This window comes from Danio rerio, chromosome 21 (assembly GCF_052040795.2).
Source record: "Danio rerio strain M-AB ecotype USA chromosome 21, GRCz13ab, whole genome shotgun sequence".
NCBI classification, from domain to species: domain Eukaryota; kingdom Metazoa; phylum Chordata; class Actinopteri; order Cypriniformes; family Danionidae; genus Danio; species Danio rerio.
The window spans coordinates 21,500,001-21,520,344 of NC_141041.1; the positions used below are offsets into that span (position 1 = coordinate 21,500,001).

Consider the following 20,344-nt stretch of genomic DNA (forward strand, 5'->3'; position numbering starts at 1 on the left):
AATATAAAACCATTTTCATAAAGCCAATGAAATACAGATTACAATTTTGTATGTAAAATACTGCCCATCTCTGACTGGGAGAACATGCAAACTTCACACAGAAACACCAACTGACCCAGCCGAGGCTCAAACCAGTAATTTTCCTGCTGTGAGGCGACAGTACTACCCACTGCAGCACAGTGTTGCCCATTTTTTCAATATTTAAAAAATATATATATAATTCAAATATGAACTTGTATTTCAGATACTTTACAGATTTACACATTTCATATGGCTTAATAGCAAATCATATTTACAGTAATTTGAATAAATCATGCACAAAGTAAATATATTTCCATTATTCTGTTATTCTGTGTGATATATGTGTCCTATAAGATGTGGCCATGTGTATTATTGGTGTTTTTAGGCCGCTAAATACTTTAATGTATCACCACACTGGAGTGAAAATCCTTTTACTAGCGTTCTAGTCATGCCAATTGCTTTCAAATAAGATCCAACTAAATGTGTCATTGCATTATTTTTAAAAAAAGAATTAATGAAATGATGTCTTTATAACGAGTTATCATTATCTGAAAATGATTATATATATATATATATATATATATATATATATATATATATATATATATATATATATAATTAAATGATATATCTTGATATTTATTTGTATTTGTATAATTTTTTTTATTATATAATTGATTTGGTAACACTTTACAATAACAGTACATTGATAATGATGTATTAATATGTAAACTAAACATTACTTTATTATAAATTCATGATGGCGACGTGGTGGCACAGTAGTGCTGTTGAATCACAGCAAGAAGGTCGCTGGTTTGAGCCTCGGCTGGGTCAGTTGGTATTTCTGTGTGGAGTTCTGTGTGCATGTTCTCCCCGCGTTCACTTGGGTTTTCTCCGGGTGCTCCGGTTAAAGTCCAAACACATGCGGTACAGTTGAATTGGGTAGGCTAAATTGTTCGTAGTGTATGAGCGTGAATGAGTGTAAATGGATGTTTCCCAGAGATGCATTGCAGCTGGAAGGGCATCTGCTGCGTAGAACATATGCTAGATAAGTTGGCGGTTCATTCTGTTGTAGCGAACACAGATTAATAAAGAGAGTAAGCCGACAAGAAAATGAATGAATGATTTTATGATAAGTTAATGCATGCAATTATCATGAACTAACGTAAACTACAACATGAGTTCATGTGTGAATAACAGCTACCTTAATTACTTGTTAGTACATGCTGTTAATTAATGTACTAATTAACATTTAAGTTTAAGCTAAATGTAACTAACGTGAACTCGTGAGTTGTTAATGTATAATTATGTCATGACTTGGAGGGGCACATCACCATTAACTCATCATTACCTAATCATGAATTCCTGTTCATGTTGATGCTGCCAGAACACTTTTCTATTGTTATTCAGTGTAAAAAATACTAGATGGACGTGCATAGGAAGTTCATGAGTAGTTAAGAATGGATTAATGATGATGTGCCCTTCCATGAAAAGTCACAATATAATTATACATTAACATATCATGAGTTCATGATGGTTAAATTAGACATAAACATGTACTAACAATTAAGGTAGCCGTTATTCACACATGAACTCATGTGACTCATGCTTAAAGTTAATTCATGATTGGCATGCATTAACTCATCATTAGTTAATAATAAAGTAATGTTTAGTTTACATATTAATACATCATTATTCATGCTGTTATTGTAAAGTGTTACCCATGATGAACGACATTAAACAGCAGCAAAACTATGTTGCTTTGTATTTTGCTGCTTTCGGTTTGTTTTTCTTAACGCACTTCCGCGTGCGTTACTCTCCCGTCATGATCTTGGATGATGAGGTAAGGTCACCGTAAGCTCAGCGTAGTGCTTCGGTCACTGAATCATGAATAATTCAAGTAAAACGTAGCTGTGTTGTCACGATGATTGTGTCTGTAGTAACAGCTCGTAATACTTCTCGTGAATATTAATGTGGTGATGCGAGCTATCGTTTCGTTACACAATGGCTACGTTGAGCCTACGTCATCTGCTCCACTTCCTTTAAAGAAGCTCAACATATTTGGCAGCGAGGAATAAACTTACAAACCGTCCTTTTTAACACGATCTCTGTTAAACCGTCATGAAATGTCCGCTATCCATACTGTTCTCTCATCATAACTTTTTAGCTCTGAAAAAACGATTTCTTGTCAAAATAAAAGTCCCCCATAAACAATAGAAATAAAGTGATCCTTAAACATGAAGAAATGTAAGATAACTCTTATTAACGTCTGTTACAGTGTTAATTAATAAACTAGTTAACACCTTAGTGCTTACAAGAACCATTAATGAACAAATGTAACATTAGATAATGCTGAGTACAATAAGGTTATTAATTACACCAACAAATGCTTTGTTAATGGTAAATCATATTAATAAATGGTTAACAAACATGAAAAACATGTAAGCTGAAGCTAGGAATTTCACATGAATACTCCAAAACCTGCATGTTATTCATGCTTGTTCACTACACAAAGACATCCATTTCAGACAGATTCCTCTGGCATCCACAGTTCCTCCTGTTGGATGTGGTTCATCTTTTTCATTTGGTGGTTTCTGGATACCGTGGCTCTTGATCATCTCAAACAAACACGTTCTGTCTTGGTCACAGATGCGCCAGCTAGACGCACACCAACAGTTTATCCTCTTTTTTAACTATGTGTCACTCATTATGTTGTGTGCACAGCAATACTTTAGGATAGAAATGTGCTACTAAACCTTCACAGTCTGCTCTTACTGCTGGAATCTGCAGTCAATGAAGATTCGTCACCAAGGAGATATGAGTCGTCTCGCGCATGCACTCTGTCTCTCTCTCTCTCTCTTTTTGCTTGATTTTCATTTTGACAATGCTGAGATTGCATGCATCAGAGTTTTTCACCTTCGTGAGAAATTAAACCCCAGACTAACACAGGTAATGAAAAATTCAACTTTAGTCATTTTCTATTTGGAGAATTACAGTTTGCTTAGTCCATAAACAATCATTTTATGAAATACATAATTTATCCAGGCCTTTATATATTTATATTTTATATATAAACTATAAATATACATTTTAACAAAAGTTTAAGAACATTAAATGTAAAAAAAAATAGGCTATTACAGGCTAAATCAATGCGCCTCGTCAGCTGAACATCACTGCGGTCACCGTATGCGCTTCTGTTTAATGCTTCATAAAGACAGATGACAGACACAGTCTCAATAAACACTTGATGCTTGCTGTCAACTAGGCTAGGTAATTTAGGGCATTTGTTATGAGATTGATAGGATCTGTGGTTGTCAAATAAGTTTTCTTATAATATTTTTGCTGAAAATCTGTTGTAACCCTTATTTCTGGCTGTTTACACACCAGTCTCTCCAACGTGGGTATCATAAATAAACGAGGGTTACCAGGGTGAAAATTCATTTCTTTTTCTTTAATCTGGAGCATCAACATGACATTCACAATCAGCATTACAACAGCATTGCATCTGTCAAACTTTTCTCCACTTCCTTTTTTTCTCTCTCCTACTTTCCGGTGCACCTCTCTTAAAGGAGCCAGAGCACATCAATAACTTTCACAATTAACAGCTATTAAACTTTGCACCAGACATTTTTTAAAGTAAATAAAAAATCTTTATAAGTAGATTCAATAACATTTTTACATTTAAGTATTAATTAACAAAATATAAATTAAAATAATGAGTAAAATGTAAGGTTACACTGTAGTGTGCCTCATCACCAGTAAAATAACCAGCCTTTGTATTTAATGTATATATTCCTTTCAATGTATCGCATCCAAACTAAATTGTGGCCAGTTTTACTTATTATACTGTGCTTTGACTGGCTATTTAGTTTAAAAGCAAAATTGTTAGCTATAGTATTGAAAAATATAATTCACAATGCAAAACCCCGGCCCTGCAGTTATCTCTCTGAAAATAAAAATCTTATAGCCTATAGGCTACTCGTTTCGGTTTAGGCTATGGGACTAAATTTTTTTTTTATACTTACATATAACTTACTTTATACTTATTTTATCCCCTATACTAAACATAAATATAATACTAAATATATATATATTCACTTTGGGTAAAAAACTATAATTTAAGCTTATTATAAATTAGCTTACATATATTTATTTATTTTTTAAAAGTGACATGATTCTCCCCAGCTGTTCTTTTTAGGCTTACAGGACCTTGTCACAACAATGAACCGGAATAACAACAACCTGCTAATAATAATAATAATAATAATAATTATTATTATTATTATTATTATTATGGTAATATTTGATTACCTGCCACTAGAAGCAAAACCTTAAAAAAGGTGTCATTATGTCCCAGTTTGCATATCTCTTACTGGCTTTTATAAAATTAAGTAAAAGCACGCGATGAGCCGCAATTCTGTTTTGCTCTAACATACAAACTTTTATTTCATATATGAAAGAGAATTGCAGCACACCTTGAGTGCATGCGTTTATTTTTTTATAACTGCCAGAAACCATTTTGAGGTTGTGCCTATAGGCAGTCGGTCAAATTATAACGATTAGGCTATTATTAAGCCAGTTATTCCGTTCATGGCTGTGACAACGTCCTGAAAGCCTAAAAAGAAAAGCTGGTGGGAATTGTGTTGGTTTCAAACAAATGAATACTGTAAATTAACAAGCTAAGAAAATTTTAGAAAATTTAAGTATAGAAAATAAAATTCAGAGGGAGAGACAGTACTGTAACTGCAGACCAGGGTTTTGTTGCATTGTGAATTATATTTTTCCACACTATAAGCTATGCAGTGCAACAACTAACAATTTTCTTTTGAACTAAATAGCCAGTCAAAGCACGGCACATCCCATTATTATGATATTAGCTTATAATAATAATTGTCAGGAATCCATCTGGACTGTCAGATTCATTCACTGCACCTGAACAGCCCCTATCACCAGACTAATCACTAATCACCTTCACCTGTTGCTCATCACTGCTCACACTACATAAGCCTGGAACACTCACTCATTTATGGTTTGATTTATTTGTTATTAGCCAGACTTATTTCTCTTTGGTGTGACAGCATTTACCTGACGATGTAGCCTGCCTGCATGCCTACCTGCCTGCTCACCAGTTTGTCATCCTGTCTGTTATCTTGTCCTGTGAATCCTGTACTGTTTACCTCGACTGGCATCATCTTGTTTTTGTTACAACCCGAAGTTAAGTTCTGTTTGTTTGTCTTTTTGTTGGTATTGGTTATTTCTTTTCTGAACAACCTCAACATTGTTTAAAGTATCATTAAATATCCATTCTCTGTTAATCTGCCTTTGTCTTCTCTCTGATCCATAATAATAATAATATTATTATTATTAATAATAATAATAATAGTTGTTTGTGTTTTATTTTTGTTATTCATAATATTAGACATTTGTTTGGACTGTGCTCTTTTCAAGCAGCATTTTTTTCATTCTGCAGGCTGTTCGCTCTGGCAGTTGGTCAAATATTTGTTAGTTAGCCTATCATAAAGCAGCGTTATTCTGCAATCAGGTTATGTGCTCCATCAGGCTTATCATAATCTTACTAATATCTTGTAGTGTGCTGTGCCACAGTTTTCTGGTCTTGTAGTGTGCGCACGTTTAAGGTTTGTGTGTGCTGTAACCAGATTTCATTATTGTTTATGATTTTAAAACTCCTACAGCAGGTGAGGAGAAAATGAAAGCACATTAGAACAAGGAAAAATCAGATACTTATGAAAATCTTTAACATAATGACAAATTAAAAATGTAGCAAACAAATGACGGGCTTTTAACCCAATTACAGTGTAACATTAAATAAACCCCTATTTCCCACAGAACAAAAATCTATTAATGGGCAGGAACAAAAACTTTGTTTCTGCCCATAAATATACAATTTTATAAAAGGATATACACTTTTATATCTTTCTTGGAAAATATATCTTTTTGAAACTCATTTGATATAATTTGTGTCTTTATTTGAATGTATTTTTGTTGGTCTGTTATCTGCAAAATAAGCAAGAAGAAAGAATAGCTAGAAGTGCACAAGTCAGCTATATGCTTGTATGCTTTAACACAATTTGTTATATAATGTGCAATATTTACAGTTCTAGAGAGGCCGTTTTAAACTGTTTTATTTTTTAATGACATTATCATTCATTGCGCTAGTCACTTTAAATGAACCAGTGCAGGCTTTACAAGCTATTTGCAGCGCTGACCTTGTTCCCAGATCACTTCGGAAGAATGAACTTGGTTGGATGAATGATAGAAGTAAGAAACTCATTGTGAGAAAGATGCTCTGTGCATGCCTGACCACAATTTTTTTTGTTTTTGTTTTTGAGAGAGAGTGTACATGCCGAATTTTGCCAGCCTGTCAAGATGAAAAATTGCTTGCAGCGCCTTAATATTTATAATATAACTATAAGAAATAAGACTTATGACTCAAAAAGAATTTGTTTTATGGATACTGTGGCATAATAATACTGTGAAATTGTCCTTGGTTAGTTAAAGATAATGTGGGAAATATTACTTTAAATTCACTTCATTTTGAATTGACTAAAACTGCATGTGTTACCCACTACATTGCAAAGATACTTGTCAAATTACCATGGACCATTAATTCTTTCATTAGCTTGTTTATGAAAACTGCATGCATGAAAAAAATGACATTCAGTTAAAGATTCAATAACTGAAATATAAAAAAAAAAAAAAAACAGTTTTATTAGATTAATCCTCTTTAGAGAATTAAGTTACACATTTAAATGGTGAGTTGTCGCCATCTATTGTCATTATGTCATTGCTACAGATTTATTTAGTAATATTTTGAATTAATAAATCATCATTTCGACTTTTTGTCTTGTAATTTTAATTTAATATATCATAACTTGGGCTTTTCTCAACAGGCAGAAAGGAGCTTAATTACAGTTTTATCAAAACTTGTCAATTATTTATTGTCAATTGTTTGCACACAAGAATGTTTTGTCTTGGTGATTTGGAGTTTCCAGTACAGAGACCAAAAGTTTATAGTGTAAAGTTTTGCAAACAATAAATGTATAAAAAGATCAGATAAAAAAAACTCTAAGTGCCATCTAGAAATCACCAAATCAGACATAAGAAGACTGCAGTGGACTATCAGGACAGCGGAGAGGATTAGTGCACCTGCCCAACCTCCAGATCTCTACATATCTTTCTCTATAGATCTTTATTATTAGATTAGTTGCTTCCTGTTTTAGTCATACATATACACAACCCTTACTGTATATGATTTTGTATCCAAAATGTTTTATTATTTACTTTATCCACTTATGTCATTCTGTGTTCTTGTGTTGATTTGTATGTATATACTGTATGTATATGTGCTTCTATATGTGCACCTTGTGTGTTTGCAGACACTTGTCAAATAAATCTCATTCTGATATCTCTGGACACATATTTCAAAGAAATCTCAGCAGCTGAATAACAAACATTATTATTATACATTATTATGCCATCAAACATAACATAACAGAAGATGTCTGGCCTTTCATAATACTAAATATCTGCTACATATCATTGACTGCAAAACATTTATTGTGATTTAAGTGAAATTACATTATACATATAATAAGTTGGTTAATTGGAGAAATTATTAAATGATAGCACTTTAAAATGAGACTAGTTTAAAAAAAGACGTGTTAACACGTAAATTGCGTGTTAACACGTAAATGACGTGTTAACACGTACCAACGTGTTAACGCGTAAATTACGTGTTAACGCGTAAATTACGTGTTAACACGCAATTACGCGTTAACACGTTTGTTGCAGACGTTTTGGCCCTAACGGCCTTCCATACAGTGAAGCAGTGTACCGGAGCTTGATTCGTTTTGCCATCATCACGTGATCAGTGACGTCCGAAGCTTCATTTTCGCCTTTACCCACGTGACTGCTTTGAATTTTGATTCAAAGGTTTAAACACCCTCATAGTAAAGTGTATAGCTAGAGAATTGGCGTCTATTACATACATTTGTTTCAAAGCACTGCACCAGTCCCAAACACCAGTAATTAAACTAAACTACAATAGTATTTTTTAGTAAAAAGGTTTTGAACAATACTAAAGTGTATTAGCGTATTTTTTATGACTATCTTTAAAGAAAACCACCGCATATCGTAGTATTGTGTTTGACAGAGAAGCTCTGTTGAAGCATCATTCATATAGCGTCCTCCTAGAGCACTCGCCTCCCAATCAGAAGTCGCTGGTTTGATTCCTGCTTGAAGCGGGACTAATTGTATTATGATAAACTTTTGAATAGCTTGGATTTTACTACAATCATCAGTTGTGTAATGTAATATATCTTGTGTAAAAACTACAGTAATTGAGTAATTTGTTTATATTGCTGTTTTTGTATTACTACATGAATGAGTTGGTCAGTTGTGAACATTTGACATTATGGCAACACAGTGCTTTCCCACACTTTCACCAGAAGAGGTCCTCATCGAGCTCTGATTTAGAAAGCTTCGAGTAACGAACCTTTTTCCAATACAATTGAGTCGAGCGCTTCACTGGTTCAGAAAGCTTCATTTCACCATCACTACTATGATTTAGCAGAAACGTCGTTGGCCTGCTCTTAACCGCTCTATCACGGTCTCTCACATCATTAATACACTGGTAAAATAGATCGGGCAGTCAGATGGGTAGCACATCGCACAAAAACATGTATACAATTATATACAATCGATTATGAAAACGATTGACACGTAGCTCCGCAGAAAGAAAGATGGTTCGTTTTGTCGCGCGCACGAGACAGGTACCCCCTGCAGTGAGCTATGGAAGTAAATTGCGCATGCGCCAGAAGCTTATAAGGCGCATGCGCCAACAAGAAGGGCACGCATCAACGCAAAACTAAGAATTTTGTATTAGTTCAACGAAATATTTTAAGTTTTTGACATTGAAGCACCATATTTGTTGAACAAACTAACTATTATTTGTGAGCATTTCAAATGAAAATATTTAAATTCAGTTAACTTATTAATCTTTGTTCAGAGGACTTTTTGAAAGTTGGCGTTTTTACAGTGTGCGATCTGGTGTAGCACAGTGCTTATTCAGTAAAGGCTCAGCTTAACAGATGTGTTTAAGTCTTGATTTGAATGTGTCTAATGTTGGAGCACATCTGATCATCTCTGGAAGCTGATTCCAGCAGCGGGGGGTGTAGTAGCTGAAAGTGCATTTACCCTGATTTGAGTGAACTCTTGGAATTTCTAAATTACTTGATCCTAATGATCTGAGGGATCTGTTAGGTTTGTATTCAGTAAGCATATCTGTAATGTATTAAGGTCCTAGGCCATTTAGGGATTTATAGACAAGTAATAATACTTTAAAATCTATTCTAAATGTTACTGGGAGCCCAATGCAATCTCACAGCAATTCGTAACTTTTTTATTTAGTGGCTAAATCGTATGAATTTGTAATTCTAATTCATACAATTTAGTACAATTTGCTCATCACTCAATGACGGTTGGGTTAGGGCTGGGATTGGGTGCCACGGCTCCTTTTTAAAATCATACATTTTTATATGACTGAACTTGTACGAATTCATACGAATTAGCCACTAAACTGACAAAACGTAAAATACTTAAGTTTCCTCGTGAGATCAGGCTGGGGAGACAATTCCGTTTCTGTAAGTCCTCACTGAAAACAAAACATCTAAATCTTACAATGTTTTTGAGATAATAGTATGCTGATTTACTTACTGATTTGACATGACTATAGAGTGGAGGAACTATGACGTCACTTTGTAGGCTAATCGGCTGCTAGCCTAAAACTGGTTCCCTCGATAAAATCCCTATAGGATTTTCCCATAGGCTTTTCGAATATTGCAAATAATAATCTCTGTGCTCAAACACAGTTCATTACACGTTTTGTCCAGCCATATAATCCTCACATGAAAATACAACTTTTGGATCTTAAATGCAAACGCAAGAATTAAAAAGCTAACATTAGGCTATAAACGGACTACAGTGCCCTTGGGGCGCTCGTCTGTGACGTCAGCACCACCCTGCTACAGACAACTTTGCATGCTTATTTTTAGAATAATGTCCATGACAAATAGTTAATTTCTCTGTTTATTACATTATAATCCATGCTATATATTATAAACAAATAAATAAGCAAAACAAATAGGCCTACGTGCAGTTTGGATAGTTTTTTTTACGTGGGAAATACATCTGTTTTGCTTTACAGCTGTTCTAAAAGTTTCAAAACTATGTAAAAATGTGCCTACATAGTATTATCACAAGACATATTTAAAAAAGTGTATCGCTCACGTGCACACAGCCTGCTTACCTTAACAGACGACAGAAATGAGGCCTGAGGAACAAGTGTATCAAATGCCTGCAAGTTCCATCATGGACACAGAGCAACATTCAATATTCTTTTTATGTCACAAAGTACAGCAAAAAGCAGCCCATACAGTCCCATATGTTATACATTGTATGGAGGAGTGTAAATACTGCAGTTATGACAGAGTTAAATGTGTTCAGATGAAGAAAAAAACAACGAAAATTCACTTGATCATGGTAAAATGACAGTTAATATTTATGTATTTTTACACATCTACAAAATAGTCTGTCTCGACAGCCTTTACAAATGAAGGCATTATCTACACACAATATGAAATCCCAATTAGAATAATACCACAAGCTAAAAAATATGAAAATACTTAAATCGCAGAAAAATCCAAATGTCCAACACAAGCGAGCTGCGCTCCAGACCAGCTAAGCTTGATGACGTATTATGTCTCCGACACCGCCTTTAGTCCTATTTAGCAACTTGGTAGCAACTGTCTTTTTAAAGAAGCATAACCGATTTAAAAATTCAAGAGTGTGCTGTAATTGATGAGTTTTATGTCGTAGAACAAAACGTGAAAGTATCTTGAGTTTGTGTTAGCCACGAACCTTATTTAGGTGATTTTACTGAAACCCCATTCAAAAAACGCATTGACTTTGGGACGAGGGAACCGGAACTACTGAAATGCTAACTCACTTTCGGGTTAGTGCAATTTAAAGGCTTAACTAGGTTAATTAGGTTAATTAGGCAAGTTGGAGTAATTAGGCAAATCATTGTATTACAGTGGTTTGTTCTGTCGAAAAAAATTTTGAATTAAGTAAAAACGGTTCTATTAATATTGGCATAAAATGGTTTTAAAAAAATTAAAAACTGCTTTAATTCTAGCTGAAATAAAACAAGTAAGACTTTCTCCAGAGGAAAAAAAATATTGAAAAACTGTGAAATTTTTCTTTTAAACATCAATTGGGAAATATTTAAAAAGGAAAATCACAGGAGTGCTTATATATATAATTTCCTATTATTTTTTATGTGATTTATTTTTTTCAAATTTTAACAAAACATTTTGTACAATCAAGGTTGAATTTTTTTCCATAATAGCCCATGCTGCAGGAATAATTTAACAAACAAGTTAAATTCAAAATAAAATAATATTACAACACAGTGAAAAAAAGGAAACTTTGCATATTGAATGCATTTGCAGTTAGACAATATCAATTAAAAAAATAATTAAATAATTCAAATAAATGAATACCTACATGATAATACAAATAATCTGACATGTTTATAGAAGTCTTATACATACATTATGAGTCAGACAACTTTAGTGATCCCATTTACACCTATTTACACAAGTCTCTTTATATAGATCAGTTAAAGGAGAAAGTCTTTATTTTTTAAGCATGTGGTCATGGGTTGCCATGTCTCATAAAATGTTTGGACAAATCCTTTCATTAAATATTTCGATATATATACATTGTAGCTTTAGGTGAGGCTGCCAATTTCCACTTAAATAATAATTTTCTCTCTGCTAATAAAGTATTGAAGGCAATAGCATTTTCCCTTTATTTGTCGATGTTTTGTGTTAAGTTAAAATAGCTGTATGTTATATCTAGATTAAAAGTATCATTTAATGTTTCAAATATTTGTGTCCAATAGTCAATCAACTTTTGACAAGCCCAGAACATATGGAAAAAAATCTGCTTTGTCACTTGACTTACACTGATCACTCACATCATCAATATCAGGATATATTTTTGAGAGTCTACACTTTTTGTAATAGGCTCAATGAATAATTTTAAATTGTGTAAGGTTGAGGCGTGCACAGGTAGTGGATCCATTTACCCTACTCAGACTTGAAAATAACCAAATAGATTGGAGTGGGGCAATTGGATTTTTCAGAGAAGTTAGCAAAGGTGTTGTCTATTTAAAATCCCAACATCTGGCCATGCCTGCTTTCTGCCACTGAACGTATGTGAAATCTAGTTTAACTGTAAATTTTTTTTAAATTAAAATATTACCAATCACAAAATTTTGAATGCTAGTATTTTCAAGATTAGCAAAACATAATAACAAATAACAAAATACAAAATGTACTTAATAGTTCATCAGACGTCATCCAAAACAGAACTGAGCACTGTGAACGTTTCCTTTGGATTCTCTTAATGAAATAATGGATGTGTGCCTTATTTGTGCAAAATCTCTTCGGTTTGTTCAGATGTTAATGGGTGTCTAAATTTGGTCAGAGGAATGCACGTCTCTTTGATTGATGCACCTGCTTAGTTTGACATGATTTTTTTAAAGAATCCATTAAGAGACATCTTTTTTTGGACACCATAGTTTCCGTAAGCCAAAACAAATCTAAGAGCAGCTAAAAGGACCCATTAATAATTACTGTGTATTTCTGTCCAACCTTCTCTATGGAGTACCTATAAATCACTGTGAATTTTGATGTTATTGAGGGCACATTTACAAGAGACCATTTTCTTTGAAAAGGAAAAATTTTATTGTGTTTTGTCTGTTCATTTACTTGTAGAAAACTGGTTTAAAAAATGCATGTGCTTTTCTGAGCACAGCCATAAAAACAAGATGGACTACAAGACCATGGCTGTATCTAAAATCACATTCACACCCTAAAATAGGGCATATGCAGAAGTATGCAGTCGGACTTTTAATTTGTCAGTAACCTGTGTCAATCGCTACTGGTGAACTGTATGCAGGTACAAAATCAGCATGTTTAAGGTCTGTTTTCTTTAAAAATTATTAATCTCCACTGCTTGATGATATAAAGTAAGTCTCAGACGGTCTCAATTTTCCCACACCATGTATTTAAAATATTAACTATTATTTTACCCCAGTATTTTCACTGGTGTTTCTGCGATCGCCTGCAGATCCTAACAGTGCGTGCGTGTAAACGGCTTTTCATCTCATTTTACACTTGATCAACTAAATGAATGCTGAAGTTTATTTAACTGATTGTATTTCAATTAAATTACAACATCAATGCTGTTAAATTAACTTTATACAATTGAAAAAAGTCATATTAACCATTCGCTGGAAGTTAATTGTTATGGCAAGAAACACTAGCTGTGCATATACCCTAAAATGCATTATTTGAGGCAGCATTTATGTGTAACAGTGTTCAAAACTATAAAGAACATTATGAAGTGGACTCAGTCAATGCCACAATGCACCACAATAATGAGTGTGCACACTAAACCACTACAAAATACACATAACCCTGAGAGTTTGCACATCGAATCAATACCCGCATCTGACCACAAGATAGCATCTATTCATTTATTCATTCGTTTTTTTTTCTTGCTAAGTCCAGGGTTGGCCAACCCTGTTCCTGGAGAGCTACCTTCCTGCAGATTTCAGTTGCAACCTATATCAAACACACATGCCTGTAATTATCACGTGGTGTTCAGGTCCTAATTAATTGGTTCAGGTGTGTTTGATATGAGTAGCAACTGAAATCTGCAGGAAGGTGGCTCTCCAGGAACAGGGTTGGCCACCCCTGGCTTAGTCCCTTTATTAATCAGGGGTCGCCACAATGGAATAAACCGCCAACTTATCAAGCATATGTTTTACATGTTTATACACTACAAACAATTTAGCTTCCCCAATTCATCTATAGTGCATGTCTTTGAAATTTTGGGGGGAAACCGGAGCACCCGGAGGAAACCTACACAAACACAGGGAGCAAAGCTGCACACAGAAATGCCAACTGACCCAGTCGAGGCTCGAACCAGCAACTTTTTTGCTGTGAGGCGATTGTACTACCCACTGTGCCACCATGCTGCAAGATGCCATCTACAAGTTCTTAAACAGACGATTATTCATTTGTTAAATTAACATTTGTATACATAACAGACATCAAAATACGCTGTTTCATTACTATTAAACAGCTCGCCATGCAAATATCATAGGGTCAACATTTATATTTTATTTTAATCAAACAGCAAATCACAAACTAAACAGCATTTAAGTAGACTGATGTAGGTAAAGGTGAATGAGGGTTTTTGGGCTGATTTAGGACATAACCTTTTGTAGCTCTGCACTAGAAATTTGGCCAAAGAAGAAATGTTTGTGCACTACTGAGCCTGGTTTTCTAGGTTTTTTCCTTTACTTTCTTCAATTGGTGAAGTTTGTTCCTTGCCACTGGCTTGCGTGGTTTGGGACTTATAGAGCTCTGCATCAATAGACTTGCTCTTCAGAGTTTGAACTTTCAACAGTGAAATTTTAACCACTCTAAACTGAACTAAACTGAACTTCAACTCTGAAAACTGGACTGACACAGTTTCAATTTACTATAATCTAATATGTTAAGCTGCTTTGGCACAATCTACATTGTAATAGCGTTATAGGCATAAACATTAATTGAATTGAATGAAATTTCTTTACAAAATGACCATCCTCTATTGGCCTGGCATGCAAATTGCAGTGTTTTTCTTTCTGTGTCAGTTATATTTCCTTTTAAAGCGTTTGCCTCTTTGTGAAAACGTTATTTATAAGTATCTCATTATCATGTAAATGTATCTTAAGAAATAATTTTGAATTCCATAAACACCTTTGTATGTCCAAAAAATGTGTGGCTCTGAGATAAAATTGTCTGGTTTGTTTCTTGCTTTTTCATTGCTTCTGATTTGTATTTTCAACTTTCTCCTTTTTTTTTTTTTGTTCACATCTGTTTTCATTCACAGTCCACTGACATAAGCAATATATGTTATTTTTCTCAGAAAACTGACAAGAAAAGAAAAATCAACTTGCCTTGAACTGTATTTGCTACTTTTCCAAGAATGCTTCTTTTCCAACCAAGCTCAACATATGTGTGTTTTCTGTTTTTTTTGTCTCCAGATTGTCATTTCTTCAAAGCCGAAGGTACAGCGACAATTCCAACCGGTTTCTGTCATGCGAGCTGGAATCACAGGAGTCTGCCATTGCATCATAGCCAAGAGCTCAAACGTATACAGATGCAGCTCAACAGTCCAAATATGTTGAATTAGGACACTGTTGCAATTTCTGTTTAGATGGGTATTCACTGTCATTGATAAAAAAAAGACTATTTTGCAGAATTCCTAGACTACAGTATGTACGGTTGATGTTAGCATGCAGGCATTTTATTAGACAGCCTAAAATCATCAAAACACACACATAAGGGTTGCATCCGAAATCAGATACTTCACACACAATTTATTAATTTATCAAATTCACCAACATGATTCCAGTAAACTGGTTTTCATTACCTCTCATGTTTCGAAACAGATCTCCGCTGATCTGAGTATTTTATTAATTTTTTTTATTTTTTTATTAAATTTAATTTTTATTTTATTTAATTACATTAAATCTACATGAATCGCGCAGAGACACTTAGATCAGCCCCTGGTGGTGGATCACTGAACAGGTATCATCATTTTTATGTTTTAAGTTTGTAGATGTTTTAGTGCGGCATTTATAGAATGATAAAGAATATTACTTAGAGCCCACCATGAAACAAACAACGTATAAGCCTCGAAAATGTAGAAAAGGTCCCCTTTTAAGCAGACACAAAATATGTATTACATAATTCAAGTGCATAAGTTCATTCATTCATTTTCTTTTGGTTTAGTCTCTATTTCAGAGGTCGCCACAGCAGAATAAACTGGCAACTAGTCTGACATATGTTTTAGAGAGCGAATGCCCTTTTAGCGGCAACCCAGTACTGGAAAACACCCATACACTCTCATTCACACACACATACACACACTTATTCAGAAATACTACAGTAATTTATATTAAAAATTGTGTTTCTGAACTTTACTATTGTAAAAATACCATACAATAATATACTTTAGTTTTTACTAGTTAACAGTGATTTAATGTAATGTAATATGCCCTGTAGTTGTAAAAAAACAACAACAATATAGTCATTTATATATATATATATATATATATATATATATATATATATATATATATATATATATATATATATATATATATATATATATATATATATATATATTGCTACAGTTGTATTAATAAAACAATACAGGATTACCACAAAAGATTAATTCAAGTTCTTTACTATAGTATTTTTTCATAGGGGTCCTTTTTATTTTCATCAGTTTTTTCCCGCTCACATAGCTTAGATTTTTTTTATGCTGTGTTAATATGTAACTCATGAAACACACTTAGTCTGATCTTTTACTCCTGTATCTTCCGCAGTGAGGAAATTGTAGAAAATTAAGGTTCGCTAATTTCAATTTCCACTTCTTTTTTTTCCAACATTTGTAAAACAATTAGCCCTACTTCATAAACATGTGCCGATTTAAGAAAGTATGAGATTTCGGACGCAGCCAATATGTGTCAAGAAACGGGAAAGTTTGAAACCGACTTTGGTTTTATGATGCTATATGTGCTTGTCAGCTGCTTAAGTAAATGTAATTGTTCTCATATTAGTTGGAAGGAACAAGTCTGCTTCAGCTGTAACAGTGACAAATATATACTGCTCAGTGGACAGTGGAATACAGACTGTCCTTTTAGCATGTTGTTATTCTTTCCTCCAGTGAAGCTCATTTTCTGACTAAGGAGCTGATACTCCCTCTTTACTCAATGTATTTATGTTGTACCTGTACAGTTTTGACTTCTGTGAAAAGAAGTAGTGGCTTGTCACTGTGTGACATATGTACTTTTATCATATCGCTGTATAATCAAACTGAATTTAAAATGTACAGACAATAAATCTGTTAGACCAAAACTGTTTCTTGAAACTACATTGTTACTCCATAAACTGCATCTGTTCGGCAGTTCTCATCCATTGCATAAAAGCGTCTGTTTGATTGATGTGCCATTGGTTTTTTTTTCTTTTCCCATCGTGCTCCAGACAGCTCCTTGGAGACAGCCAAACTATTTTAATTGTGTAATGCTTCGTATGGACTTGAAAGCATTAGCTTGATCAGGCCATTACATTGTTTTGCCCAAATGAGCCAATTACATGTGGAGGCATCGAGTGCCACTCAAACTCGACCATCAAAGATCTGAATTACTATCCATCTGTGAAACCAATGTGAAGATGATTTTGAATGTGAAATTTGATGGCAGCCATTCTATCACGAAGCCACACAATAGATGTTTTACTCTCTGCCAGTGGCAATCAATTCAGCTGATGAAAAATAAGATCGCTGTGATTTCTGATGTTTTGCTTTCAGGTGTACTCAAAAAATATGCTAGTTAAAGATTTGGGGCCAGTAAGACTTTTTAAAATTCTCCTAACCTCACCGAGGCTGCATTTCTACAATCAGGTAAAACATTGTTGTTGTGAATTTCTATTTGATAATATATTTGAAGTGTGATTTAAAGCTGTCGTGGCAAAGCAGGATTTCCAGCATCATTAGTCCAATCCTAAAGTCACACGAACCTGTGGAAATTATTCTGATATGGTGCAGTTATTTTATTCTCATTCGATAAAGTTTTTGCAGTTTTGTTGAAACCATTTCTATTTATCTATATGAGCAGTATGACACTTGTAGCAGAGCGATATGCCTGTATATCGTCACTGGTGGGAGGTGTGCATTGGCTCAAGGCCACAGGACTTATTGAAGCCTGCAAGTTCTTATATAAATCCATATTGCACTGCTACGAGTGTAATATTGCATTTTTACAACAGTTTGGCGGCATAATCGTGTGTTAAAAAAGAAAATGAAACAGAGTCTCAAACACAATTTTGTATGCAGAACTAGTTTCTTCCGCCATTCATTCACATCTGCAGCTGACGTCAGAACTGCAGAAACCATTGCTACTTCACACACGGAATACAGCGTCACTTTAATGCTAGTATTTGAATGATTCTCTGAATGATGTCTAAAGTGATGACAAAACATTTTTGTTCGCCTTTTTAGACTATAAGGCTGAACGTCATGAAATGCCAATTCCTAGTATTTCTGTTGCAATTAAGATATCACAATGATTAAATACAGCACTACAAATTAAAAAAGAGAGATCGATTTAGAATGTCACTTACCTGATTTGTAGCGATTTGTTCAGCTGTAGTTTGAAACTTATGCTGAGAAAATGCTGTTTTCCTCTCCTAAGGTCTTATGATGTGGTTTCTGTTGCCATCTTGTGGTGGAACGTCAATCGTCACTTTCTTTGGTCTGCTCAGACAGGCTGATAGCAGCCAATGCACTGAATTCGATGCTCCGAAATGATAAATGCTTTAAAATAGGCACTATCTTTAAAAATAAACTTCATTCTTGACTCAATAGTACATTATGTTGTCCAACAGCTGCAATATTTTTCAAACTGTAGAGTGGATTGTCTCTACTTGTCACTGTATGTGGGCAGAGTAATACACAAGGGTAAAGGGTGAAGAGGCCGTTTGAATGCTGTTATTTGCACAATATTGCACGGCTATCAGCGAATCAGATTCAAGAACCAGACAGAACTGTTATATATAATATACATACAAACGGTGGGAGAAATAAGTAATCAACAGCTTAGTCACATGCAGGTGTGATTTTTTTTTTTTACAGATTCTAAAAATCTTCAGTGGGTCTCGTCTATTCAAACTGATCTTTATTTTGTATTTTCTATTGGATTCAAGTCAGGAGATTGAGCGGGCTATTCTACAGCTTAATTTTCTTTTTCTGAAAACATTTGAGTTTCTTTGGCTGTGTTTTAGATCATTGCCTTACTGAAATGTCTACTCTGATGTCTGTTCTTTGTACCTTGCTTAAATGATTTAAGATGATTAGGCAGATCCTGGATCTTTTAATCTTAATAACTGATCTCTGGCTAATTTTGTTCTTCAAACAAGTTTACGAATCAAATTAAAATGTCTACATTAACTGATCTGAGACCACTGTGTGTGTTGTGAAGGACAGATCTATCGATCCTCAAAATCATGATCAGCAACGCAATGATTGGCTGACGGCACAGCAGCATAAAGACATCAACTGATTAATATTTAAATTAACCATGTGAGCAAAATTACATAAAATTCGTAGTAAACGGTTTCTTAAATATGATACAAATAACTTTCTCTATTTGTTGTGGGTTGCATGCTCTACACTTTCATGTATCAAGAGTATTTAGCAATTAATTTTATTTTCACTTTTAGAGCAGATTTTCTTTAATACAGGAGCCTAAGCTAGTTTCTTAATCAATGTAAGGAATAACTGGCTGTTTAAATTAATTTTGCATAAAAAAAGTATTTGTAAATGTGTCTGCAACTTTTGCTAAGCATCAAATCCCAGTCATATGAGTCAAAAAAAAAAAAAACGAAAAAAAAAAACAAACTGTCAAATATTGTGCATGTCCATTACCATTTACAAATTGTACTAAAGCTGGGTCGGTACTTTAAAATAGTATGTTTTTGTATCTAAAATGCCCATAATATTGAATGTTCTTTTTGAACCCCTTGAGGAGTGACACCCTGTGACTGTTTCAGAGTGCAGATTGCATATCACCTTTGCTGGAATGTCACGATCTAATCCGGTTTATATGAAATGAGCCTGCTCCCGGACCAGACCTGTTGCTATGACAACAACTCTCGGATGAGTTTTAAAGAACGAAACGATCCTGGATCGTGTCAAATCATCAATAACCAAATTCAGCTGAGGAAATCAACGTATGAAGAACAGATCGTTGGTTTCATCATCATCCTGATAATGTAGATGTTTATCTGAAGCAGCTAATATTAATTCACAATGACAAAAGGCAGAAGGTCTGTGCTTTCACTGCCTTTTTACACATCTCTTTCTTTATGCGTTCAATACTTTTTTCCTTTGTGATTTCATTATATTACAAATAACTTCATTTGTGAAGTAATTGTGTAAATGTTTTCTTTTCATATATGGATTTCTTTGGTTGTTACCAACATCTGGTGAAATTTCAAGGTAACAGCACCTTTAGAAATATGCATTCTGAGAAAAATGGTGACATGTTGAATACTTTTTTTTCCACACTGTATGTATAAAAAAAACAAATATTACACAACAAACAATAAGTCAA

At 34.0% G+C, this 20,344-nt stretch overlaps 1 protein-coding gene across 2 annotated transcripts in view; it reads left to right on the plus strand.

Moving 5' to 3' along the window:
• si:dkey-247m21.3 overlaps window positions 1-15,543 on the plus strand; it is a 101,610-nt gene extending 86,067 nt beyond the window's left edge. The window contains exon 12 of one of the 2 annotated variants that reach the window (XM_087301128.1): window positions 15,209-15,542. In XM_087301128.1, the coding sequence (XP_087157254.1) occupies window positions 15,209-15,302 (94 nt within the window). In that variant the 3' untranslated portion in view covers window positions 15,303-15,542. Of the gene's footprint in view, window positions 1-15,208 lie in introns of both variants that reach the window. The other variant, XM_087301127.1, reaches the window with a different exon arrangement.
• Window positions 15,544-20,344: the final 4,801 nt, after the last annotated feature.